Genomic DNA, 26,374 nt, shown 5'->3' with positions numbered 1-26,374 from the left:
CCCAGGGGATGATTGTTTACTGCACTTGCCCCGGCTTGGGTAACCGGGGTAGTGTTCGTAAAATTTACTGCACTTGCCCTGGTTTGGGTAACCGGGGTAGTGTTCGTAAAATTTGTGTACTCGCCGGTGTTCCCCCCAGTAGCTGGGGTCGTGGTTACCGGAGTTTCTTGGTCGCTCGTTGGCCTTGGCAACGGAGTAACCTTAACCATCTTTCCAGAAGTTTTGAAAAAACTGAAAAAAAAATAGTTCTAGCTTTTATGCACGGATGGCGCCGATGAAGAAACACTAATCGACCCCGGCAGATTACGGATAATCTGGGGGTTAAATAGATGTTTCCCACGAGGGTTAGGTCCGGCAAAGATGGTTGTTCTTCTGATGACCTGCAAAACAGACACCGTGAGCTCGTCACTGAGAAGGGGGGGGGGGGTACCTCCTTGTGACCACCCTCCGGCGTGAGAATCAGACTCGATTGCTCTTGAATATAAGTGTATATTAAGAGAAATAGCTAGAGAGAAGATGATGATACCGTTCCAAGGCGTTGGAGTATTTATAGCCGAAGGTAGGTGTCCAAGAAGGTACAGCCGGCTGTATAATATTCCTTTTCTACCAACTGGGCTACGCACGTGCCGTGCTGGTGGTTTGGTGGGTAGGCAGCGGCTGATAGTGACATGGCCGGCTGTGTACTATTCCTTTTCCACCAACTGCAGGCTATGTACATGCCACGACAAGGGTTGGTGAGTAGGCAGCGGCTGATAGTGACATTAAGTACTAGAGCGTGCTGCTCGTCGTACTGTTGTCAGTGAGCTGTCGCAGCTTTGGTCAGATCTTTTGTCCATACCTTGGCAGGTATAGTACAAAAGATCCTCCAGTAGCGTACGGACTGGCTCATTTGGGCGGGAGTTTTCCCGGCTTTGGGCGGGAGTATTCCCGGCTTGCTCATTCCCTCTTCAGGTGACTACTGAATTATTTGAGAGTTAGTGCCTTCTGCGTGTAGCCTTGCTGTGCGGGTAGCCTTCCCTGATGGCTAGTATCCGTAGCTGCGGGAACAGGCGGAGAACGGAGGAACTGATGACGAAGAGTAGCGAGGTGAAGCACAGCTGCAGATGGATTTGGATACACGTAATCGTTTCCCCATTGATTCTGTTACAACAATTTCAGTTCAAATGAAATTAGATATTTTAATTTGAATTGAGGGGTAATTGGTTTTCATATCTCAACGCGGGAAGATTACACGTTAATTGAATGACGGACGGACTGACTCAATATGTATCCGTTAACCGTTTTCTCGGGTCATGGGGATGTAATTAGACCCGGCCCTGTTGAACCTCCAGTTCAGATCCTTCTAGTGGTTATATGTCCGTCGAGCCAGGATGCGTTCGAGCTTGAGCTTGAAATGAAACGAGCCGAGCCATGACCTCGACTTGGTTACAAAATGAGTGAGCTGATCGGCTAAGGTTTTTACAAATCAAGTTTTTTTAGCTAGTTTTGTTACAACTTTTATCAAGCGAGCTACCAGAAAATTTTTGAACAACCTTATAACTTATTTTGAGTTATAATGATATTAAAATATCGGGTGGATTTGAGTTTAAAAGAAATGCTTAAGGGGTTAAAATGAGCCTCACTAGAGAAAATAAAAAGTTGGAACGGGTTCAAATGGGTCAAGAGAAAAATGAAAATAAGTCAGAAGGGTTGAGAAAAAAAAAATCCTTTCTAAAAAAATGGCAAAAAAGTCATAACTAAAATTATAGATAAAAAAAAATAAAAAATAAAAACTAAAAGTTTTCACTGTTTCCCTCGTTCAAAAAATAAATTGACCCGACTCGTTTGGAATCGAACCAAAACAACCTTTTTTTAATTTACCCGTTCCAAACCGACCCGATCCATTTGCCACCCTACCAACATCAAACGAGCTACGACCACAAAAAAGTACTCGCTAACAGGGCCCAAGGGCTTTAAGCCGGAGGGATGCTCAAGTGAGTTGAGGATACTTGTGAAATCGTATGTATGTGTGTGGAACTATGAAGGGCTAGCGCTCAAAATTTTAACATTCCATATTCACACTAATAAAAAAAAGAGACTATTAGATCTATGGCAATAAGGCTTGTAAGTTGTAACTACTTCAAATGCCTCAGTCTCGGTGTATATATATCTCTTTGTATAAAAATGGTATGTTGTTGTTTCAAAACTAATTCATGAAATATCTACAGTTGGGAGCTCCACATAAACACGGGACCTTAAGTTCATCCGGCTCATCTTCGTCAAACTTGTAATCATATCTATCACGAAAGAGTTCAATATATTAGTTAACCAAACGAACATGAGTTCAACAAATGAACCCGTGAGTGGAACAAGACATACGTTAACTCTTCACCGGCTGAAACATCGGTCTTGGCTACGAGAACTATTCTGCTCTCATTTGCACCCATGCTTAAAATCCGTGCATTACAGTTTGGCATGCACTGCAATGAAAATGCGCATATAGTTAGTAACGGAAATATTTTTTGCAAGACGTGACGTTTGTTTTTGGAACCATACCGAATGATTTATCAATCTTGCGATATTCCCCTTGTTTGTCGAGTCGATTACAAGGTTGTCGCTAACCTTGAAAAGCTGAAGAAAAAAGTGTTTAGTCACAAGTCACAACAAACACTAGTTGTCACATAAAGATCAAAACATAACATAAAGCATATAGATATATAACTTATGTTACATTTATTTAAGATCAGATAAAGTTTAATTACTCACATAACAATCCTTGCCTTCCGCTCGGTATCTTATTTCTCTCAAATCCGCTACACTCTGCCTCACTTGCTCGCCACGGTACTCGAGCACCTACATGAAACCACAAAAATATGTAAATTGTTCCAAAATGACTTTTGAACATATATGATTACATGAAAATTTTAGGTGTAGGTTTAAGGATTGATGCAAGTACCATCTCTCCTTCCTTAATCTTTCGGCGTGCAAATAGGCCCCACCCGTGAATCCCAGATTTACCAAAGCATACACGTTGTTTCTCGGTTCGCTGGATTAGAACAAATCAATTAGAGAAACATAAAGGATCATAATGACATCATGAAATAATAACCAAGATAAAGGGTATATATATACCTGTAAAAGCGCGAGTTTTTCCTTCAGTGTAGAGAGATTGTTCAAGTCTTCAATTTCCTGCAGATAACACACAAGCTAAATCATTTGGTTCTTCAGTCACACAGATTAAAATACATTTATATTAAAGTAACATAAGAACTCTTACTTTATGTGACTTTAAGGCATCTATATTATGTATGCTATGTTGTGTTGGACCCATTAACCGATGAAATGTCGCCTTGTTTACATCAGTCTGACAACAAAGAATATTTAAAAAATTAGTTACCACAAATCCAAAAAGAGTGAACTACGGTTTTCGTCCATGTGTTTTTTTTTAAAATTATGCGGTTGCATTCAAATAGTTTAAATTTGCGATTTTCGTCCCTGTGGTTTCATTTCACTTGCAATTAAACCCGAATTCACTAATCCTGTTAAGTCTTGTCGATAAACCCATCAGCGTGCCCTTCACGTCAGAGGCATTTATGTCCTTATTTCCCCCCCAAATACACCCCAGCCCCTCACGCGAGGGGGCTTGTGAATTAGGACTGAGGTTTATTTGGGGAGAAAAATGACAAAACTGCCCCTCACGTGAGAGGCGCCCTGATGAGTTTAATGATCAGACTTAACGAGGTTAATGAATTCGGGTTTAATTGCTAGTGAAATGAAACCACATGGACGAAAATCGCAAATTTGAAACTATTTGACTAAAATGGCAGATTTGGAAAAAGCACAGGGACGAAAACCGCAGTTTACTCATCCAAAAATAAAAACATAAGAAAATGACGTGTTTAGCGTGATCTACCTTGGTAGGAGGCCTATAATAAACGCGACACCTTGCAGCTGATAATGGTTCCGGCACATCATTCTCTACCATTGACGAACCGGCAAGCCTTGAAACTCTAAAATTTTGTTTATGCTGCTGCTTTTGAATCAGCCCAGTTGCACAAAATACCTCCGAATCTGTCTTGAGTATGATACCAGTATCTGCCGGTATTCTGCATCAGTAACACAAGCATTTAACAAAAATACATAAAATGCAAAAAAAAGATAATAAATAGAAATAAAGAGTTGTAGCATTACTTGTGGACAGCACAATATACATTCCATTTTGTGCAAGGTTTGCCATTTTTCTTCGACGAATGCAGCTGCATATTTAAGGAAGATAACGAGTAAACAAGTTAATAAAAAATTAGCCGAAATTGTTTAATACAATTATTGGTTTAGTTTATTGTTTATGAGCTACCTCCACACAGTAGCCAGCATTAGAAGCACACATTGCGTGAAAATAAGTATCGCACTGGCAACACTGTAAGCACGAACCGTGAACCTGATCGCAAATGACACATTCCTGAAATTGACCGAAAACGTGAACGATTAGATGATATTGTATTATTATTATTGTTTAATTAAATTAGCTTTTGAATGTTGATATTCCTACCTTCACAAAAGAATCGGGCGGAATCCAAAGAAGTCCGGTCGCAGGTTCCATTGTTTTATCACTTAAAAAAGAAACTTCAGGCCGGAACCATGCGCAGTTAACATGAACCCACAATGGATCTATGTCAGTTGGCTTCAGAGGGCCACCTGTAGTAAATTAGTACCAAGTCAAAAACAACATTTAACTACGTACTTTGTATGGGCATATATGATATTTTTCAAGTTTGTAGGTGTATATATGAAATTGCTCGTAATTAAAAAAAACTATGCATTATTGAATATATTATAGAAGTAAACGACATGCCTTTAACCGGGCAGAGGCAACACTCTCTCGTAATCTCAGGTGCTTCACATGCTCTACAAACCCAAGATGAGAAATCTTCGCCGCTCACACCATAACATTCTTGATGAACAGCTATAAGACATCTGATCCAAAGAATTATTATATTATTATTATAATTATATTATTTTACTGAAGTTAAAAATTAGTGTTGTAGAAATCGCTAAGCGCTAGTCGGGTGGTGGGGTAGGGACTAACGATTAATCAGATTGGAATTTATATGTAATGTTTCAATATACATAAATTTACCAAATTATAAAATTTTCACTTTTGACCGATTTTAACCACATAGCAATTAAACGACAACTAGTTGGTGGGGGGTACCGACTATTGATTAATCAGGGATTTATCGTCACCTAGTTGGGATTTTTACAACCATGGTTAAAAACAATAACAAGACCTGTTGCAGAAAATTATAGAATTGGATTCATAATCTTCATCCCATCTACAGATAGCACATCTTTCGGTCGTCCATTTTCCATTAGCAGGCTCATATTTCTCTGTAATTTTCGGAAAGTTTATAGTTATTTTTGTAATACGAATCAAAAAACAAAAGATTAAGAATTAACACAAAGAATATAATTACCTTTTAGAAATGAAAACAACTGTTTTTTACTTAATGGTGCAGCTGAAGCAACCTTAGTCTTACCAACATCAATATTAAGCTCAGAAAGCTGCAATATTTAAACTTTGAAAGTAAACATATATATATCAAACATTAGCTATAATGTAATATAAAAAATAAGTGACACAAACCCTCTTTTCTAGTAGAATCATAGAGCCCTTGACTCTGACACTGACTCTCCACTTCTTCGCTCTAGAGCCCGAATGACTTTCCCATTTTGTGAGTGAATATTGCTCTTGAGTTCCACACGAAGCGCAAAGACACTCGACTCTGATAATTTAATACTGATTTTAAAATTTGTAACATATAATAAAAACCATTACAAATGCAGTTGATGAAGTCATTAGGTGTTACAGATGATAATCAGGATAATAAATCCCTTCATTGCCATTACAAACGACACGTATTGGGTCGTGCGATACATTCTGGTTGTTAATCTCGGCAGCTCTGCGAATATATATGACATCATCAAGTAAACTTTAGCAAAAAAGTTTAATAAATATTATGAAAATAAAAATGATACCTAAGCTTTGGTTCTTGTTTATTTGCAGCTGATTGGGAAGATTCATCTTTAGAAGATTCACCTTTACATGTTGGGCAGCAATATTGAAACTTCTCCATATCCTTCATGTGATACAATCTTTTAAGATATATATATATATATATATATATATATATATATATACAAAAAAGTAATGAAAATATTAAAAAATATATATAATAAAATAAGTACCTTTAAGGCATTGGTGGAAACTTTAGCACATTGTGTATGTACGCTGTTGTTACAACCATCACAGAATAACTAAGACAAACCAAGATAACCAAACAAATTAGATGATAGTCATTGAATACATGATAACATAAATCAGTGGCGGATTTAAAAGAAAAGTTGAGAGGTAGCGCGGACTAAAAACTTTTTGTTCATGGGTAGTCGATACATAAAACGAAGAAGGATAAAACATTTGCACTAAAAATGTACGTTGTCAAGAGAGTTGAGGAGCAGCGCTGGCTATCTCTCAACTAGGGGTGTGCAAATTAAACGTCATAACCGTTAACCGAACCATAACCGAACTAACCGAACCGATTTTAACCGATAACCGACATAACCAGTGGGTCGGTTTATAAATATTTGAAAACCGCCAAATACGGGTCGGTTTTGGTTAAAGTTAATTTAAAACCCGTCATAACCGAACCGCCCAATTTACAAGATTCTCAACTTTATGGAGTATATTTAGACACATGGTTGATAATTTGGAGAAAATTAAAGAAGGTAATAAACTATTAACGCTCTCATTTTTTACTATATGATTTAATTTTACTAAAAAGTTAATCCATTTATCGTTTGTTTGAATATATATTATTATTATTAAGAATTATATATTTTGTTGAACTATGTCATGTCATTTTTATTTTTTATTATTATTGTTTTTTGTAATATTTAGTACCAACGTTTTAGGCTCAATTATATTGATTTGGTCACGGTTAACCGAACCATAACCGACCCGCTATAACCTTCAAAACCGAATAACCGAAACCGCCATAACGGATCGGTTATGGTTATGATTATCTATCAACCAACATATTGGCTATGGTTATGGGTTTGACCTAAAACCGCCCCAAACCGACCCATGCACACCCCTACTCTCAACCGATGCTAGATCCGCCTCTGAGTCATAAATTATCAAAACAATGACATATAAGTTATAAATCTCTTACAGAATCATCAGCATCCGAATCATGCAAAATCTCCTTGCAAATGCCACAATGTTGCTTTAGTTTCTGCAAATGACATTTTATTAAAGATTTTAGATGGGCAAAATAAGAAAATAATGATAGTGACATTATTGATTTATTATAACATGGTATAAACCTTTAAGCCTTATTATGCGAACTCTACTAATGAATTCAAACTATCTTTCTAGGCATAAAAAATGAACTAAGAGACAATATATTACACACAAAAACACTTGATATATTATATGGTTTGGTCCAAGGAATGATACGTGCCAAATGGCTGCACTAGCAAGCCTTGCTAATTATTGTTGTGTTAGGTCAGCTTAAGCTTATTTTTAAAACTTAAAATCATAATTAGTTACTGGTTGCAGAAGTACACCCAAAAGCAGACCGAAACTGAAACTGTGAAAGCATCATTTTTTACAAACCAAGTAATAGAACAAAAACATGGCTTGTTATGTCGAAAATTGGATAGAGCAACACGAGTTAACATGATATTTTTGTGGTAACTCACCATGACTCTTTCGATATAGTTAACTCAAACGAAAACTTGAACCAAAAAATTACAATACTGATTATCGAATACCCTATCAATCTATTTATACTAGACTCAAAACACTTTTATACTTATCCTAATAAAAATAAAAATAAAACATAATAACTTTAAACAATTAAAGTAACTTAAATAAGTTAAATAACCAACTCAAACTCAAACTCTAATATTTAAACTTATTATTCAAGATTAATACCCTTCAACTTAAACTCCAAATTAGTAACACCGCAATTCTGACACTCAGTTAGCCTAAACCTTACAAATTTATCTTGGTAACACATTAAAATATATATAATATTATCCCATTATCCTAACCAAAACTTTCAAGTTCAGTGCTAGTAATAAGAAATCTGAACTTTAAATACAAATTAATCGTATAAGTAGTTAATACTGAAAATTAGTGAACAAAAATGTGTAAAACAAACTTGCCTGGCCATGGCGACTAGATTCTGGAATTTCATCAGAAACATTATTTACAGGAATCTTAACAACCGCCTTGTCTACAAATCTTGAGTTTAGATACCCATTATCTTCCAAGTATGCCTCATGTATCGCCTTACGGAAGTCTTTTGGCTTGTTGCCATGTAATTGAGTTTGACCAAGAAAACTGAAGAAAAAATATAATTAGTTAAATGAACGGTTTTTAGAATAATAACATCTCATTAAAGATATAACTTATAGTCCCAGTTGTGTAACAATATAAACATAAACTACACACCATTCTAAGTACTCTAGAAATGGAAATATCATCCCGTCTTTGATCCATCCAAATTCCTAACACAAAACAACATAAATTATTAGACATTAAACTAAAGTTTCATAAGATATTCATTAAATATTTTAATAACACAATAGCAAACTATTGGGATAAGGTAACCTATTTTACATATGCAAAAACATTACCCTTAGATTTTTCTTTGAATACCCATAGAACATGACACACGTTGTGTTGGGAGCATGACTGGCATTCCTTACAGCTTTAGGGGCTTCTAGCTCCGGGTCAATTACAATTGCGGGCCAAAACGGGAACCAATTCGAGCACTTGGCCCAAACAATTTTTCCCTTACGAAAATCGTCTACCTTATAAACCACATTCTTTTCTTCACTAGCCTCGTCAACTTTCTTTCCCCGATGTTTCTTCGATGACCTTTTATCGTCAGCAGACTGATTCTCGCGCTTCTTCGTGCTCTTCTTGTGGTAAACAACATTGTTACTAGAACTTGCCACAACTTCAACGTCGGACTGAAAATCATCTTCAGTTGCTTCTCTGTCTAGTTTGCACCGCTTAACATTAGGCATTTTCGACGTCACGTTTTGTTTTGACATCTTTGTATATTAATGCAAAACCCTAAATTCAATAATTCAATTCTTCAAACCAGCCTAAGCAGTGATCTGATCAACCCGTGCAATCCGATCAATCGATCAATAACACATGCAAGCTTTCTATCTTCGAATCTAAACTCTAAAATAGCGATTGATCAATTAATTTTCAATGATTTACGCAAAAACTTGATTCCGTAGAATTAATCTGCTAGTCGAGAGCAACAGAAACCCTCAACAGTGAAATCGAATGTTGTAAACAACGCAGAGATTGAAACTTAGATCAATTTTAGATTCTGCAGCAGAAATTGATAAAAAATAAGAAAGTTTTCACAGGAAAATAGAGCAATCCACCGACTAAAATGAATCAATTTAAGCAAAAACTTGACAAGAACAGAGTATGTGTGTTTTGGTTGAAGAGAGAGAGAGAAGAGAGAGAGAATTAATTAAAAGTATAGCAGGTGGGTGAAAAATATTGAAAATAAAATGCTATTTTTGTTATAGTTGTGTAATCATGAAGAATTGAAGACGACCAACGTGACAAAGTTTTTATTTTTATTTTTCTTGTATATTTTATATTTTATATTATATTATTTTTTCCTCTAATTTCATATATCACCTCTAAACTTATAAAATTACATATATATGCAAAATACAAGTTTTTATACATAATGTACACTGATATTGAAGCCTCGTTTGGGGATATGTGTAATATTTTAAGTTTAGAGGGGGTAATATGAAAATGGGTTTATATTAGTAAAGAGATGTCCAGACTTCGCTAAAAAAAGTATTACTTTTTTGAGACGCTTTTGATATACTATTCGGAATTTGATATAATATTATATTTACTCGAAATGAAATGATGATATTTGATATACGCGGCTTTAAATTTAACTTTTTTACTCTTTCCTTATACCATATACGAGATTTGGAATGTTCTGAGAAAGAAAGTTTTATAATAGTTACATTATTAAGTGTATTTGATAAAATAATTAAATACAAATTTTTAAGCTAAAATAGTATATTTAGTATCATTCCTTCTTTGATGGATGATAATGTGGGTAGTAAGGTGTGAAATAAGAAGTTATGTGTTCAAACCCAATAAAATGCAAAAATTTAGTCATTAAAAAAAGTAGATTTAATATTAATATTTTATTGTGTAAAACTGATGTATTAGTAGTTAAATTATAAATTTTATACTTAAAACTTGTCCTAAAAGTTTGATAAGGTAGAAGTATCAATCAAAATAATGATTTGCATTTGTAAATGACGTTTTTGTATATATTACGATATAACACTATTTAAAGGTTTGAAGTCATTCGAGTCTTATCTGTGTGGTAAAGTCTCTTGCATTTTACGTAATAAACAACCAGGGTATAGGTTTGTGAGTTGTCATTCAAAAAAAATTAAAGGTTTAATAAATTATCTAGAAAGTATTTTTACTTGTTATTTTATGATACATCCTATATTTTAATGTATTTGTATTTTGTTGTTGGTTGATAATTGTATTTTGTTGTTGGTTGATGAATAAATTTTTCACTTTATTTGTTTAAGGTGAATAGTAACCAAGTTTTATTATATTCAATGTTTTTCTATGAAATTAATGTTTGATTTGTTTCTTCATATTTTCAGTCAGACGTTTTTTTAATTTGATTTTTTCAAAACTAATGCTTTAGTCTCGGTGTTTCCATGTATAGATCTTTTGTATAAAAATGGTATATGCCAATTAGATCTATAGCAATAAGGTTTGTAACTTCCTCTAATGATATATGTTTTGTATAAGAATGGTATGTTGTTTCAAAACTAATTCATGAAATATCGACAGGGGGGGGGGGGTTCTACATAAACACGGGACCTTATGTTCATCAAGATCAAATTTGTAATCATACCTGTCACAAAAGAGTTCAAAATGTTATTTAACCGAACGAATAATAGCTAAAAAAGGAGCCCTTGAGAGGGAAAAGACATCACCGGCTGATACGTCGGTATTAGCTATGAGAACTATTGTGCTCTCACCTGCGCCCATGCTCAATACCCGGGCATAGCAATTTGGTATGCAATGCAATGAAAACGGGTCTATAATTAGGTACCAAAATAATTTTTGCAAGACGTGACACCTGTTTTTGGAACCATACCGAATGATTTATCAATCTCGCGATATTACCCTTATTTGTAGAGTTGATTACAAGGTTGTCACTGACCTTGAAAAGCTGAAGAAAGAAGTATTCCCATAAATAATTAAAACATAACATATTAACTTAACCATATGATAGTATCAAATGCATCAGTAACACTTGCATTTAACCGCTTAAAGACCTGTTTCCCAATCTTTTTCTAATGTGTCCAAAAAGAATTGTTTGATTTCTGATTGCTTCAATAGTCTCAGTCTTGGTCTTGGATGTGGAAACGTAGGTCTTTGAACTCAACTGAATATGGAGAACTGGAGGACCTCAACATTATGCTTCAACAAGTATTTTTAACTGACAGTCCGGATAGGTTGATGTGGACCGAGAACAGTTCTGGAATGTTCTCCATCGGCTCAATAAAGCGGGCTATTTTTAACGCAATAGGCTCAACTGCTACTTATGTTATGGGGTGGAATAATTGGGTTCTAAAAAAGTAAACGTGTTTATGTGGAAAACGGAGAATGATAGGATATCGAAAACGGGTTGGTATTCTTCAACGGAACGTACCGGTAGACTTAATAGAGTGTGGTCTTTCTGAGGATCTTAAGGAAACTTCAGACCATTAACTCACTACTTGCCAAATCACAAATCGAGTTTGGATTTGTAGAACATTCCTCATGTCCTCAAATCTTGAGTTTATATACCCGTTTCCTGCTTGGAACGCCTCATGTATCTTACGAAAATCATCTGGCATGCTTCATGTAATTGAGTTTGTCCCAAAATTAAAGTTGAACAATTATAATTAGTTAATTAAACGGTCTTTAATAGTGCAAGCATTAATATGATTTATATACACACACCTTTCCAAGTACTCTAGAAATGGAAAAATCATCACATCCTTAATCCATCCATACTCCTAACACAAAACAACACAACCATATTCATTAAATAATTGAATAAAATAATAAGAAACTATTGAAATGTAAAAGGCGGTCGATTTTACTGATAACATTACCCTTTCTTTCTTTGTAAGCCCATAGAATATCACACAAATTGTGTTGGGAACACAGGCCTTCCTTATGGCTTTTGAGGCTTGTTGTTCCGGGTCGTAACGATAGCGGGCCAAGCTGGGAGCCACTTCGAGCATTTGGCCCAAACAATATTACCCTTACGAAAGTCATGCACACTATACAACACCTTATCATTCTTTATACTTTCATCAACTTTCTTGCCCGATAAATGTTGTTTGTTCGATGATGACGGTTTATCATTAGTAATTAATCTGATTCTCACGCTTCTTTGTGCACTTCTTCTCTCATATGATTGGACCACATAACGTACTTACGTTGCCAGAGCTTGCAACAACTTCAACATCCGGAAAAACATTATCTATTGTCGCTTCACTATCAACTTCATCCATTTTGGTATGCTTAACATTTGTCATTTTGAAATCAAACGAAACCAAAACCAAACTTGACGTCAAAGCAGACAACGAACGGGAACTTTTGCCATTATCGAATGATCAAATTAGCAATTTGGATGTAGCAGTCAACCAATCAACCTGATGAATCGATCAATAATACATGCAAGCTTTATTTCTTCTAATCTAATCGATAAAAAGCGAATTGATCGATTAGCCCGCAATGAATCATGCAAAAACTCAATTAATATGCTGATCTAGAATAAGTGAAACCATAAAAAATGTAATCGAATGTTGAAAACAACACGGAGATTGAAACATAAATCAATTTCAAATTTTGTAGCAGAAATTGATGTAAATTTAACAGTAAAATAGAGCAATCGACCGTCAAAATTGTTGAAATTGAAGCAATTTAAGCAAAAACTTGACAATAACAGATTATGGTGTGTTTTGGTGAGGAGAGAGAGAGAGAAAATTAAAAGTATAACAGGTAGCTGAAAAATAAATTAAAAAATAAATGTTTTGTTTCTGTTACAGCTGTGATGATGAAGATGACCAACGTGATCATTTTCTTTTTACTTTTTAGTTATTTTATATTTTCATTGTTTTTCTTTATGGAAAAGTTTCATATATCCCCTCTAAACTTATAAAATTTCGTATATATGTGATGTACAAGTTTTTAATGCATAATGTACAATGATATTAAAGCATGATTATGATTGGGGATATCTGTGATATTTTAAGTCTAGAGAGGGTAATTTGAAACTCAATTTAATATTAGTAAACGGATGTACAGACTTTATAAAAAAAGTATTACTTTTTCGGGATGATTTGGCATATCTTATTTGGAATTTGACATAATAGAATATTAATTGACTGGAATTAAATGATGATATCATATATAGGCAGTGTTAACTTTATGACGGTTTTTCTTTTTCTATATATCCAATCATGAGATTTGGAATGTACCAAGGAAGAAAGTTGTATAATAGATTATTAAGTGTATTTGATCAATAGTTAAATGCAAAGTTTTAAGCATTTAAAATAGCAGATTTGATATTAGCTTTTTTTATTGTGTAAAAATGATGTATTATTATATAGTATTAGTAGTTATACAATAAATTGTATTTGACATTAAAATTTTGATATTTTAGGAACTCGCAAATCAAAATAATGATTGAAATTTTAAATGAATTTTTTTATACATTATGATATAGTACTATTTAAAAGTTTAAAGTCATCTGAATCATATCTGTACGGTAAAGACTCTAGTCTTTTACATGAAAAAACCATGCATCATACAAGTGTGAGTCGTCGTTTGAAAAATAATAAGATTTTATAAATTATTTTATAAGTTTTTTAGTTGTTTTCTTATGATGCATCCCAAATGTTAATTTAATTGTATTTTATTGTTGGTTGGTGAAAATAAATTTCCCACTTAATTTGTTTTAGGTTGAATATATTTAAGAAAATAAACACCTTGTTGTTAAAAAAAGTTGGGTCAACTTAAAACTTTTTAAATCTTTTAAAGAAAGATTTTTCTACAGTTCTTCATCATCATCATTGTACTAAGTATATCCTACCAATAGCAACGTAATGGTAAGGTCTGAGGAGGGTAAGATGTAGACAGCCTTACCTCTACCCTTTAAGAATAGAGAGACTGCTTCCGGTGAGACCCCGTGCTCGATAGTAGTTTTGCATCAAGCCTTGGACATAAGACACATAACACTCAACCATCGGGACACGCCGATTGGTGCATGTATTCTTGTCTTTCGGCTATCAACGCCACCACATGATGCCTGATTAACCTTCCGCCACTTTTAATGAAATTTTCACGAGATTAGTAAAATAATGTCAAAATTAGTGCAATTTCACTTTTGCCCACCGAGGGTTCACACATATATACATTATATGCGCGCACTGCATTCACGAGATTAGTAAAATATGTCTTTCATGTTGTTCGATCAAATTTAGTCTAACAACAATGGTCAAAAGGCTCAAATCCAAGAACAAAACAATAACCTATGATAATCAAGTCATACAAGAAATATACAAAGATCTCAGATTTGGGTCTAATGGTCTATGTTGCAATCATAGTGTGACATCCTCCTTATTAAGTCAACGACTTTGAAATAAGAATATTTGAAGTTATTAAAAAGAACATTCTTCCATTTTTGTAAGTTTTACAACCATAATTACCTTCTTTTTTAAGAAGTATAAAAATTAAAAATTGGGAGGGAAAGCCTGCTTTGGTTTACTGATACGGCAAATGGGAAAACGTATGGTTGCACTGCACGGAATATTATGCATAGTTACTTTTTGTTTTCCAAATAATTTATTGGTATTAAAGAAAAAGATATCTCATTTGAAACTTAACACATGTTTTAAAATGTAATATTTAACAACCTAAATGTAATTGTAAGAAACTGCAATTATGGTGTTAAATCGTCTTAACTAAAGTGAATAAAATTGTGATCATAGATATAATTTACCTAACCATATGAAAAAAAATCAATATTATAAATAAAACCTTGAATATTACCTTTTAGTAACTTTAAATATAAAGAGCTTAATTAGTTATATAAACAAAACTTATATTATTTTATATAAAAATTCGATTAAGTATATGACTTTTTTTATATTAAGCTCTTATAAATTATTTTTATGTCAAATGTATAAAACATCCATGTTGTTACGGATAAGTTGTTTTATTGGTCTTTTATGCTAATTTCCAACAATGAGCAAATCAAGGTCACTAGTTGGTTGCTTCGGGAATAAGGACCCATTGTTTTGGGTTTAGAGATGTTTCACCTGAACATTTCCTATGCGCGTGTAATTCGACCACGACGCGTTTTTGTTTGCATAAACTGTCACGATAGCTTTTGGTGTGGGAAGCTAAAGTGCAACACGTGTTGTAGATATCACATTGTCGAATGCGCTCAAAACTGGTCGGGATCGTGACCTGACGTTGTCAAGTGCTTCCATCTTGCCTAAATCCCAACTGCGTGTCACCGCTTTTTCTACCTGAACCCTTACCCATAGGTGAACGGCGAATTAAGTGATCACTTATGATGCCACGAACAAACCTTTATGGTTGTAATGTGTGATGAAATCCTCGATCTAACTCATTATCTAGATGTTGGTTTGGAGGATCTTTGTCTTGTCTTTGGTGTGTCTATGTGTGTATGCATACAATGTATGTTATGTTGTGCTATGTTATTATATATTTATGGTTTATATTTTAATACACACACACACATCTATACAAAACTGGTAACAACTCAAAACATGTCCTAAAACGAACCTAAATTGGTTTCATCGGTTAGGGTTTTCAGTCTCACGAAATACTTCCAAACGGAACCATTTCAACCTCGTAGATTAGGAACAGGCGAGGTTCCAAACCTATATTGTTGGGAAATTCGGTTAAAGTCCGTTACTTGGCGTGCAAGGTTAAGTAACGAGATTTAAGGAGTGGATAATTATAGATACTTAAATGTGCTTAGATTTAATTATTAGTATAATTATTATGTCCTATTATTTAGCAATCCTAGTTTTAGTCTAATTGTGATAGGTTAGATTATAAATACCCGTGCTTTGGGGTTTAGAGATTGTAATAAGGTAATTGAGTTTTGTGAAGTTTCTCAATAATAATATTTGTGTTTGGGTGTTAGCCAAATTAACGAGTCTGAGTTCGTGTTCCTGGTACCAATTCCATTAATTGGTATCAGAGCGTTGTTAATCGACATACCTGGTAACCGACGTGAAGGTCGAACCTGTGCAAGTGAAGGGTCGGAGTAACCTGTGACATGAGGGAACTCCCACCGGCCTTCAAGACACCGTCTGCGTTCATCGGAAAATCTGTGACGTGAGGAATTCCGGCGAAGATTATTGCAATCGGTGTTCATTTGGCGTTTCGTTCAAGACCCGTGTCACAAGACCTGCAATCGGAACTGACCCGTGACGTGAGGGAAATTCCGAACAGGTGAGCAGCTGCAATCGGCGACCGGCGTGAGAAACTTTGTTTGGTCGTTGTCCTGTAGTAGTGAACTTTGGTTGATTTGTGGTGATTAGAACTTGTTTTGTAAAGAGGCACAGTTTCTGTGGTGGAGCCATTCAACTTTGACCAGGGTTAGAAACTGATAGGTGCTTCACCAGACTTATTTGTCATATTGTTTAAGTTGGTGAAAGGGTTTTTTGTGGTAAATATAATTGAATAAATCTTTATTCAATTAGACACTTTATTAAGGTGGTTTGGTTGTGCACAAATCACTTTTATGAAATCATTGAATCAAATTTACGTGATTTTTCAAAAACTTAACAAGATGGGTGATGCTAACCAAGCGAAAAAGGAGACGATCTCCGGGTCGTTTCAGTGTCCGCGTTTGACGAAAACAAACTACACGATTTGGAGTATGCATATGGAGGTTATTTTTGGGATTCATGGAGTTTGAGATGTGATTGACCCGGGCTCTAATGACGCGAAGCAAAATAACATCGCGAAGGCGCTTCTGTTTCAGTCGATTCCCGAGGAACAGATACTTCAAATCGGTAATTTTAAATTGGCAAAAGAGATGTGGGATGCCATAAAGTCAAGAAATATGGGCGCGGAACATGTGAAGGATGCAAGACTTCATACGTTAATACGTGAATTTGACGGTATGATGATGAAAGAAACCGAAACCATTGACGAGTATGCCTCGAGAATGACCGCGATCTCTTCTAAATCAGCCACACTTGGACAACCGTATGAAGAAAGGAAGCTAGTCCAGAAATTCTTCACAAGCCTGCCGAGCCGGTTTATCCAAGTTGTAGCATCCTTCAAGCAAGTGTTAGACCTTAAAACAGTCGGTTTTGAGGATGTTGTTGGGAGGTTAAAGACTTATGAGGAGCGTATCAAAGGACACGTGTGGCGTTCTGAAGAAGGTAAACTTTTGTTTAATAATTTTGAATCCTCTTCGAGTTCGAATCAGTTTTTACGCGAATCGAGTAGGGGGCGTGGTAAAGGTTCGAATCGAGGACGTGGTAATGGACGTGGTGGTGGACGTGGGAGTCAGAACCGTGGTTCACAAGGAGGGTCCAACGTAGGGGATAAACAAAAGGGTAAAAAGAATTACTCGGAAGTTCAATGATTTCGTTGTGATGAATTTGGTCACTTCGTTTCAAGGTGTCCATTACGAAGGAAAGAAAGACAAGCGCATTTGGCCGAAGCAAAAGAAAAAGACTCGTCCCTCTATATGGTGCAGTGCGTTCAAGAAAAAGTGTATTTGAATGAACAGAAGGTTATACCAAAAGATTACGAGAGTGGTTCGAACGAACAAGACTTGTGGTATTTGGATAACGGTGCGAGCAACCATATGACGGGTAATTTATCTTTTTTCTCTGAATTAAATAAGCGTGTTGGTGGCAAAGTTAAATTTGGAGATGGGTCTTATGTTGATATTTGCAGAAAAGGGTCGATATTGCTAGTCGGTAAAACGGGGGAGCAACAATTATTGACCGACATTTATTATATTCCTAGTTTACAAAGTAATATTATTAGTCTTGGGCAAGCAACGGAAAGTGGTTGTGATGTTCGTATGAAAGATGATTACTTGTTGATGTATGATGATCAAGGGAAATTGTTGATGCGGGTTACTCGATCCAAGAATCGTCTTTATACGATTAAATTAAAGACGGGGAAACCCGTGTGTTTACAAGCCCGGATTGATAACGAGAATTGGATTTGGCACGCGAGACTAGGACACCTAAATTTCGAGTCTATGAAACAAATGATGAAAAATAATATGGTCGTTGGAATGCCAAAAGTTGATCAAGAAAATCAAATTTGTGACTCGTGCTTAGTCGGGAAGCAAACGAGGAAACCGTTTCCGAAGTTGGAGACTTTTAGAGCAACCCGCGCGTTGGAACTAATCCATGGAGATTTATGCGGGCCCATTACTCCTAGTACCATAGCCGGAAATAGGTACGTGTTCGTCTTGATAGATGATTTTTCTCGTTTCATGTGGACTTTTTTGTTGAAGGAAAAAAGTGAAGCTTTCGACACCTTCAAGCGATTTAAAGTCATGGTGGAAGCGGAAAATAGTGAGAAAATCAAGACGTTTTGAACCGATCGAGGGGGGAATTTACTTCTCGTGATTTCAATCGGTTCTCTGAAAACGAGGGTTTTATTCGGCACTTAACCGCTCCATATACATCTCAACAAAACGGTGTTGTGGAGAAGCGGAACCGCACGATATTAGTTATGACTCGGAGCATATTAAAAGCGAGACAAGTTCCGAATTATATGTGGGGTGAAGCGATGAGGCATTCAACCGACGTGATTAATAAAACACCGTATGAGATGTTAAAGCGAAAGAAACCGGATCTTAAATTTCTTAAAGTTTTTGGATGTGTTGCGTATTCAAAAATAGTTGCTGGAAATATTAAGAAGTTAGACGATCGTTCGAATCGTTTAGTTTATCTCGAGAGCGAGAAAGGTTCGGCGGCGTATTGTTTATACAATCCATCGACTAGAAAAATTGTTGTGAGTCGAGCGGGTGACACGGTGTTTGATGAAAAGCAAAGTTGGAATTGGGGTAAAAGTACCGAAACAATCGATGAGGAGGATCGAGCACCTGGCATGTTTTGAGTTAACTTTGGTGATGAAATTGACACCGGAGAAGGAACCGTTAATTCCGAAAACATCGGGTCGAACCCTGAGTCAAACTCTACGAGTTCAAGTGGTGACGGGGTGAAGAAGAGGATGAAGAACCGATAGTCGAAAATGCTCCAACAATCCCGGCTGGTACAAGCAACATGGTTACACCTAAGCCGGCTGTTCGGAGATCTTCTCGGGCCACTGTTACCCCGGTACATTTTAATGATTATGTCTTGAATTCGAGTATAATTGATGAAGATTTGCTATTGCTTGCGGATGATGAACCAGTTTGTTTTGATGATGCAAAATCGAAACCAGAGTGGATGAAAGCAATGCGTATCGAGATTGACTCGATAAATAAAAATAATACGTGGACGTTGACCGAGTTACCACGTGGTGTAAAGGCGATTGGTTTAAAGTGGGTTTTCAAGGTTAAAAGAAACGCTGATTGCTCGCTTAATAAACACAAGGCGAGACGTTATGTTCAGCAACCCGGAATCGATTTTGACGAGGTTATCGCACCAGTGGCTAGACTCGAAACGGTTCATTTATTGTTATCTCTCGCAGAGAATGGAGGTTGGAAATTGCATCACCTCGATGTCAAATCCGCGTTCCTACATGGCGAGTTAAAAGAACAAGTTTTTGTTTCTCAACCGCTTGGTTTTGTTAAAAAGGGTGAAGAACACAAAGTATACAAATTATCCAAAGCGTTGTACGGCTTAAGGCAAGCTCCGAGGGTGTGGAATACAAAGTTGAACGGTATTTTGTTAAATATGAAGTTTCACCGGTGCATAGAAGAACAAGCGGTATACCGAAAGAAATTTGGAACCGATCTTTTAATAGTCGGTGTGTACGTTGATGACTTAATCGTGACGGGTTCCAATTTAAACTTAATAATGGAGTTTAAGCGCGAGATGGCTTTAAACTTTGAGATGCCGGTTTTGGGAAAACTAACTTATTATCTCGGAATTGAAGTTTCACAAAGCAAGGATGGGATAAAAATTAAGCAAGAAACGTATGCGAAGAAAATTTTAGCTGAAGCGGGAATGGAGATTTGCAATCCTGCTCAAATTCCATTGGATCCGAGCATAAAAGTTTCTAAATTTGAAGACGAAGAAGATTTTAATGCTACGAGATACTGAATGATTGTCGGGTGTCTTCGGTACCTGTTACAAACTCGTCCCGACTTGGCGTATTCGGTTGGAGTCGTAAGCCGGTACATGCAAAACCCGAAGCAATCTCATGCAACTCTTATAAAGCAAATTCTTCGTTATATTCAAGGTACTCTCAGTTTTGGTATTTCTTACACTCGTGGGAAAACGTGTTACTTGGTTATAGTGATAGTAGCCATAACATTGACCAAGACGATGGTAGAAGCACTACGGGGCACGTGTTTTATCTTGGGTCTTCACCAATTACTTGGTGTTCTCAGAAATAGTGTACGGTTACACTCTCATCATGCGAAGCAGAGTACATGGCGGCAAGCGCAGCCGCGTGTCAGGCGGTTTGGCTAAGAGACTTGATAAGTGAGTTATTCGACAAGGAAATTCAAGCAGTGGTGTTACGTATTATTGATAATACATCAGCAATAGCTCTCGTGAAGAATCCGGTTTTTCATGGAAGGACCAAACACATTAAATCTCGGTTTCACTACATTCGAGAATGTGTTGATCGTGAAGAAGTAAGTGTCGAGCATGTTAGTGGTGTTAAGCAATGTGCCGATATCTTGATGAAGGCTCTTGGGAGAATCAAATTCAAGGAGATGCGGGAATTACTTGGAGTTGAAGACTTGTCGGTTTCGAGTTCGAAATTCCGGGGGTGATTGTTGGGAATTTCGGTTAAAGGCCGTTACTTGGCGTGCAAGGTTAAGTAACGAGATTTAAGGAGTGGATAATTATAGATAATTAAATGTGCTTAGATTTAATTATTAGTATAATTATTATGTCCTATTATTTAGAAATCATAGTTGTAGTCTAATTGTGATTGGTTAGATTATAAATACCCGTGCTTTGGGGTTTAGAGATTGTAATCAGGTAATTGAGTTTTGTGAAGTTTCTCAATAATAATATTTGTGTTTGGTTGTTAGCCAAATTAACGAGTCTGAGTTCGTGTTCGTGTTCCTGTTCCTGGTACCAATTCCATTATATATAAACTAGTCTTTTCATCTATACCGTTTCGGTTATTTACATATAGCATATATAACATGTTTATTATTAAACTGAGTTTACCAAACAAGATTAGAATGTTAATTAAAAAAAACTTTTAAGAAAACATGATTACCCCTAATTTTCTACATAATACGTTCCCAAATTCTAGAACATAAGTAGTAGAAAATGATGAGAAATGAGGAATAGATGGGGTTATTGGGGGTAATGGTGGTGAAGAGTGGTATTGTCTATTGCGGTTAGGATTGATGGCGTTATAGTGAAGACATGAGTAGGAATTGCAGCCGGTGTTGTGAATGTTACATTGAAGATCGGAGCAACTAGAATAGATAGCGGATGAGCTGGGAATAAAGAAAATCCAAAACTGTCATACTTCTTGCAGTTGTTGTACTTGACATGATGCTTGAAGATAAAAGAAAAAGAGGATAAATATGTTCGAAAGACAGCTAGATCGATCTTCTTAAGTTTAAGTTATGTCAGTACCATATGTCTTTAACTAGTTATAAGATACAAATGACTTGTGTTAAAATCATCTTAGCTTCTAGCTTTTTGCTAGAAGTTTTTTGTTACAATTATATTATCACGTACCGTTCAAAAAAAATAAAAATTCTTAGTTTTACTTGCTCGTTTGAAAAATATCAAGAGGTCATCTACATCTGAGAGTTTAAGAAATAAGGTGAAATATATATAAAAATTTAACAATAAATGAATAACGACGTAAAAATATTTTCATTTATATAATTTCGTGCTAAATACAAAAACCGCTTACATTTTTGTTATTTTTATACTCTCACCTAATTTCTTTTAATATTGTGTGTATTGAATGAAATAAATGCAATTTATTAGGGGCGTGGGGCGTTGAAGTCGCTCCCTTGCATGTTCTTGTGGGTTGTTGCGAGTTAGCTAGTTGCTGGGTGATCTAGGGTGAAGCAAGCAGGTTGATCGAACTGGGTTGGAGTTCGCGTATGGGAGCACGAAGGAAATGAGATGGAACTCGGGCGGATGAAGAAAATTTTAAGCAAGGGAAACACATGGTGTACGCTTGTTCCATTTAGATCACCAAATTCTTAGAAAATAATATTTCTATAAAAAAGTTCACAACTAATAAAAAGATAAACATATGCATGATATTTTGTTTTTCATCACTCAGCCACAAATTAGATTTCCAGATTCCGGCAGTTGGTTTCTTTCTATGTAACGACGCAACTATCATAATTGCATATATTTGCAACTTTGACAACACATTTCACAGCACAAACTATATTTAAAGGTCTTGGAGTGCAAGAGTACTCATTTAAAGTTGTTGCATACTCTTGACAACGGCTTAAAAGCATAAAGGAGGCTGCATAGCTAGCCTTTCCGGATCCAGCAGAGGCGACACATTTAGAAGCTTGTTTTGAACCTACATCGTCAATGTTTTTTCCGAAGCTCCTAAACAGCTTAGGAATTTCGCTTGCTTCCACAACCCTGCACAAAACACTCACGGTTCACGACTTGACATTTCACAAAGAATAATAGAATCAACTAAGCTTTAGCCACCCCTAACGTACGAAGATAATTAAGAACTAACACAAAGAATATAATTACCTCTAAACCTGACCACCATTAACATTCTTCCCAGAGACCTGCAATATAGAAAGTAAACATATATAAATGAAACATTTTAGCTACAATGTATTATAAAAAATAAGTGACACAAACCATATTTCCTAGTGGAGTCATAGAAGCTTTGACTTTAATGCTTTGTTTCCACTTTTTAGCCTTGGAACCGCAATGTATTTCCCAATCGCCAGGGCGTTGCTTTTGAGTACCGCATGAACCACACTTGCACTCGACACTAATAGTTTCATATTAAATTTAAAATATGTAACAAATACAATAAAAACCATTAAAATTTAAAATATTATAGGTCTTACTTATGATCTTTAGGATAATATATCCCTTCTTTGCCATTACAAACAACCTCTACTTTTTCACGCAACGCACTTTGGTCGTTCATCTCAGCATGTCTGCTAATTATATATATGACATCATCAGATAAATTAAACAGAAAAATTAATAAGCATTAAGGAAAAAAGAGTGATATATACCTATGTTTCGGTTTGTGTTTCTTTACAGTCGGTTGGTCATCAGCTGGAGATTTACCTTTGCATGCTGGGCAGTAATATCGAATCCTCTTCATACCATTCATGTGATATAAACATACAATCTTTTAAGATATATATACAAAGAAAAAACCATTAAAAATATAAAATATAAGTACCTTTAAGACCTTGGTGGATACTTTGGCGCATTGTGGATGTACGCAACTATTACAACCATCACAAAATATCTAAGACAAGCCAAGATAACCAAACAAGTTAGATGCTAGTCGTTAGGGGGGAGAAGGGCGTCATCCGGTACCTTGAATTGGATACCATACCCAATTCAGTAACATCGCCGCCGATCAACAAATTTTATAGATGATAACATATATAATCAAAACAATGACATATAAACTATAATCACTTACATAATCTTCACCATCAGAAAAATCCAAAATGTTCTTGCAAATGACACAATGTTGTTTTAATTTCTGCAAATGTCATTTTGTTAAAGATGTTGTTTGAGCAAAATAAGGAAAATGTCATTTAATAATTTAATTTATGCAAATGTCATTTTATTATCATAAAATGGTAACTATCTTTCTAGGCATAAATAATGAACAGATAACATACATATTAAACGCACAAAAAGCGATAATATGGCTTGGATTATTTTTAAAACTTAACAAATATTAACTGAAAGTGTCAGGCCGTGTGTAACGCCTGGGTGCCGGTACCATCCTTACTCACCTTTTTTCTCGCATTATCATGAATATTTTAAGTCTTTGTTGGTTAAAAAATTATATTTTTTTATTGTAGGAACAATCGTTTAAATAAATGAAGAATAATTAAATATATAGATTTTATATTGTTTGATCCGACCTGTACCGAATCGTCGACCCGAAAATTTTTGGGTCCCTGACTTCGGTTACCCCATGACTAAGCTCAAGCTTCGCCACTGTGAAAGGGGTAGGCGAATTAATGTGGGCGACGGTGACATGGAATATGGAGGTCGCACGGTTTGTTGTTGGCTCCGTTGGCGGTAAACCACAACACAACCGTAAAGCATCATTGATTTGAAACCGATTCAGCTTGCCTAGACATGACAATTTTAATTTTGGTAACAAAAACAACAATACAATATTATCCTATTATCCATATCAAAACTGTTATGTTCAGTGGCTGGTAATCAGAAATCTGAAGCATAAATACAAGTTAGATATATAAGTTACTAGTAAAAGTTAATACAAATTTAGTGAAGACAAATGTTTAAAACAACTTGCCTGACCGCGGTGACTCGATTCTGGAATGTCAGAAACATTAACCACAGGAATATTAACAGCCTGAGGTGCTGTAGAGCGTTCCTCCCTGTCCTCAAATCTCATGTTCAAATACCCGTTTCCTGCTCGGTATGCCTCATGTATTGCCCTACGGAAATCATCAGGCGTGCTGTCATATAACTGAGTTTGTCCCAAGAAACTGAACAAATACAATTAGTTAATTAAACGGTCTTTAACAGTATATGCATTAATATGCCTTATATACACACACCTTTCCAAGTACTCAAGAAACGGGTATATCATCCCATCAGCGATCCATCCAAATTCCTAACACAAAACAACATAAAATATTAGACCATAAACTCAACTTTCATAACCATATATTCATAAAATATTTTAATGAAAGTAACCTATTTACATATGCAAAAACATTACCCTTTCTCCTTTCTTTGTATACCCATAGAACATAACACAAGCAGTTTTGGGAACACGCGCATTTACGGCTTCTGGGGCTTCTTGTTTCGGGTCGATAACGATGGCGGGCCAGGCCGGGTTCTCCTCCGTGCATTTGGCCCAAACAATATTACCAATACGAAAATCTTGTGCTCTATATAGCACCTCATCTTTCTCCTTACTCTCATCAACTTTGTTTCCAGACATACGTTGTTTCTTTGATGATGACGGTTTATCATCAGCAATTTGATTCTCGCGCTCCTTATCTTGTGTAACAAGACCACTCAACTCACCTACATGACCAGAGTTTTCAACAACTATAGAGTCTGAAAGATCATCTATCGTTGCTTCACTCTCAACTTCATCCACCTTGGCGCGCTTATCATATGTCATTTTAAAACCGTATATTCAAACCAAGCCAAACCAAATCTAAACTCGACTTCAAAGCACACAACAAACCAAAACTTTTCCAACTAGCTACCGAATGATCAAATCAACAATCTAGCATGAAATGGTGAACCGATCAACCTGATGAATCGATCAATAATACATGCAAGATTTATTTCTTCGAATCTAACCGATAATAAGGCAATTGATTGATAAATCCACAATGAATCACGCAAAAACTCGATTAATATGTTGATCTAGATCAAGTGAAACCCTAACAAGTGAAATCGAATGTTGAAAAAAAAAACAGAGATAAAAACAGATCGAGATCAATTTCAAATTATGCAACAGAAATTGATGTAAAGTTCACAGGAAAACAAAGCAATTCACAGTCAAAAATTGTTAAAACGGTAGCAATTTAAGAAAAAAAACTTGACAAGAACCGAGTATGTGTGTTTTTGGTGAGAAGAGAGAGAACAAGTATAGCAGGTTGGTGAAAAGTAAATTAAAAATTAAATGCTTTGTTTTTGTTATAGTCGTAATGATGAATATGACCAACGTGATCATTTTTTTTAATTATTTTATATTTTCATTGATTTTTCTTTAAGGAAAAGTTTCATGAATCTCCTCTAAACTAATAAAATTATGTATATACATGGTACAAAAGTTTTCAATGCATAGTGTATAATAATATTGAAGCGTGATTTCAAGATATGTGTGATA

At 35.6% G+C, this 26,374-nt stretch overlaps 1 protein-coding gene across 1 annotated transcript; it reads right to left on the bottom strand.

Annotated features, from left to right (window-relative positions):
• Positions 1-2,095: 2,095 nt before the first annotated feature.
• Positions 2,096-9,487, bottom strand: LOC143552304 (histone-lysine N-methyltransferase ATX4-like). Its single transcript, XM_077042561.1, has 22 exons — positions 8,683-9,487; positions 8,498-8,553; positions 8,209-8,386; positions 7,209-7,271; positions 6,226-6,294; positions 6,016-6,116; positions 5,847-5,939; positions 5,624-5,762; positions 5,454-5,541; positions 5,268-5,367; positions 4,832-4,953; positions 4,529-4,674; positions 4,334-4,438; positions 4,171-4,235; positions 3,875-4,085; positions 3,257-3,328; positions 3,112-3,168; positions 2,936-3,025; positions 2,746-2,832; positions 2,536-2,610; positions 2,359-2,459; positions 2,096-2,276 (listed from the first exon to the last, which is right to left on the bottom strand). Exons 1-22 carry the CDS (start codon positions 9,103-9,105, stop codon positions 2,186-2,188), a joined length of 2,532 nt encoding a protein of 843 aa, XP_076898676.1. The 5' UTR covers positions 9,106-9,487; the 3' UTR covers positions 2,096-2,185.
• Between the last annotated feature and the right edge of the window lie 16,887 nt (positions 9,488-26,374).

Source organism: Bidens hawaiensis, unplaced genomic scaffold, assembly GCF_021521415.1.
Source record: "Bidens hawaiensis isolate Kalapana, Puna unplaced genomic scaffold, B.hawaiensis_p1.1 tig00016838_1, whole genome shotgun sequence".
Classification (NCBI taxonomy): Eukaryota; Viridiplantae; Streptophyta; class Magnoliopsida; order Asterales; family Asteraceae; genus Bidens; species Bidens hawaiensis.
Note: the sequence above shows the minus strand (reverse complement) of the source record. Positions and strands in the feature narration are given on the sequence as shown.

Excerpts from the sequence above, each read along its gene's own strand:
- LOC143552304 (XM_077042561.1), bottom strand. The coding sequence starts at position 9,105 with ATGTCAAAACAAAACGTGACGTCGAAAATGCCTAATGTTAAGCGGTGC. Across the intron at positions 4,439-4,528 it reads CGCCCGATTCTTTTGTGAAG|GAATGTGTCATTTGCGATCA; the intron begins GTAGGAATATCA and ends GGTCAATTTCAG. Across the intron at positions 3,026-3,111 it reads AAAAACTCGCGCTTTTACAG|CGAACCGAGAAACAACGTGT; the intron begins GTATATATATAC and ends GTTCTAATCCAG.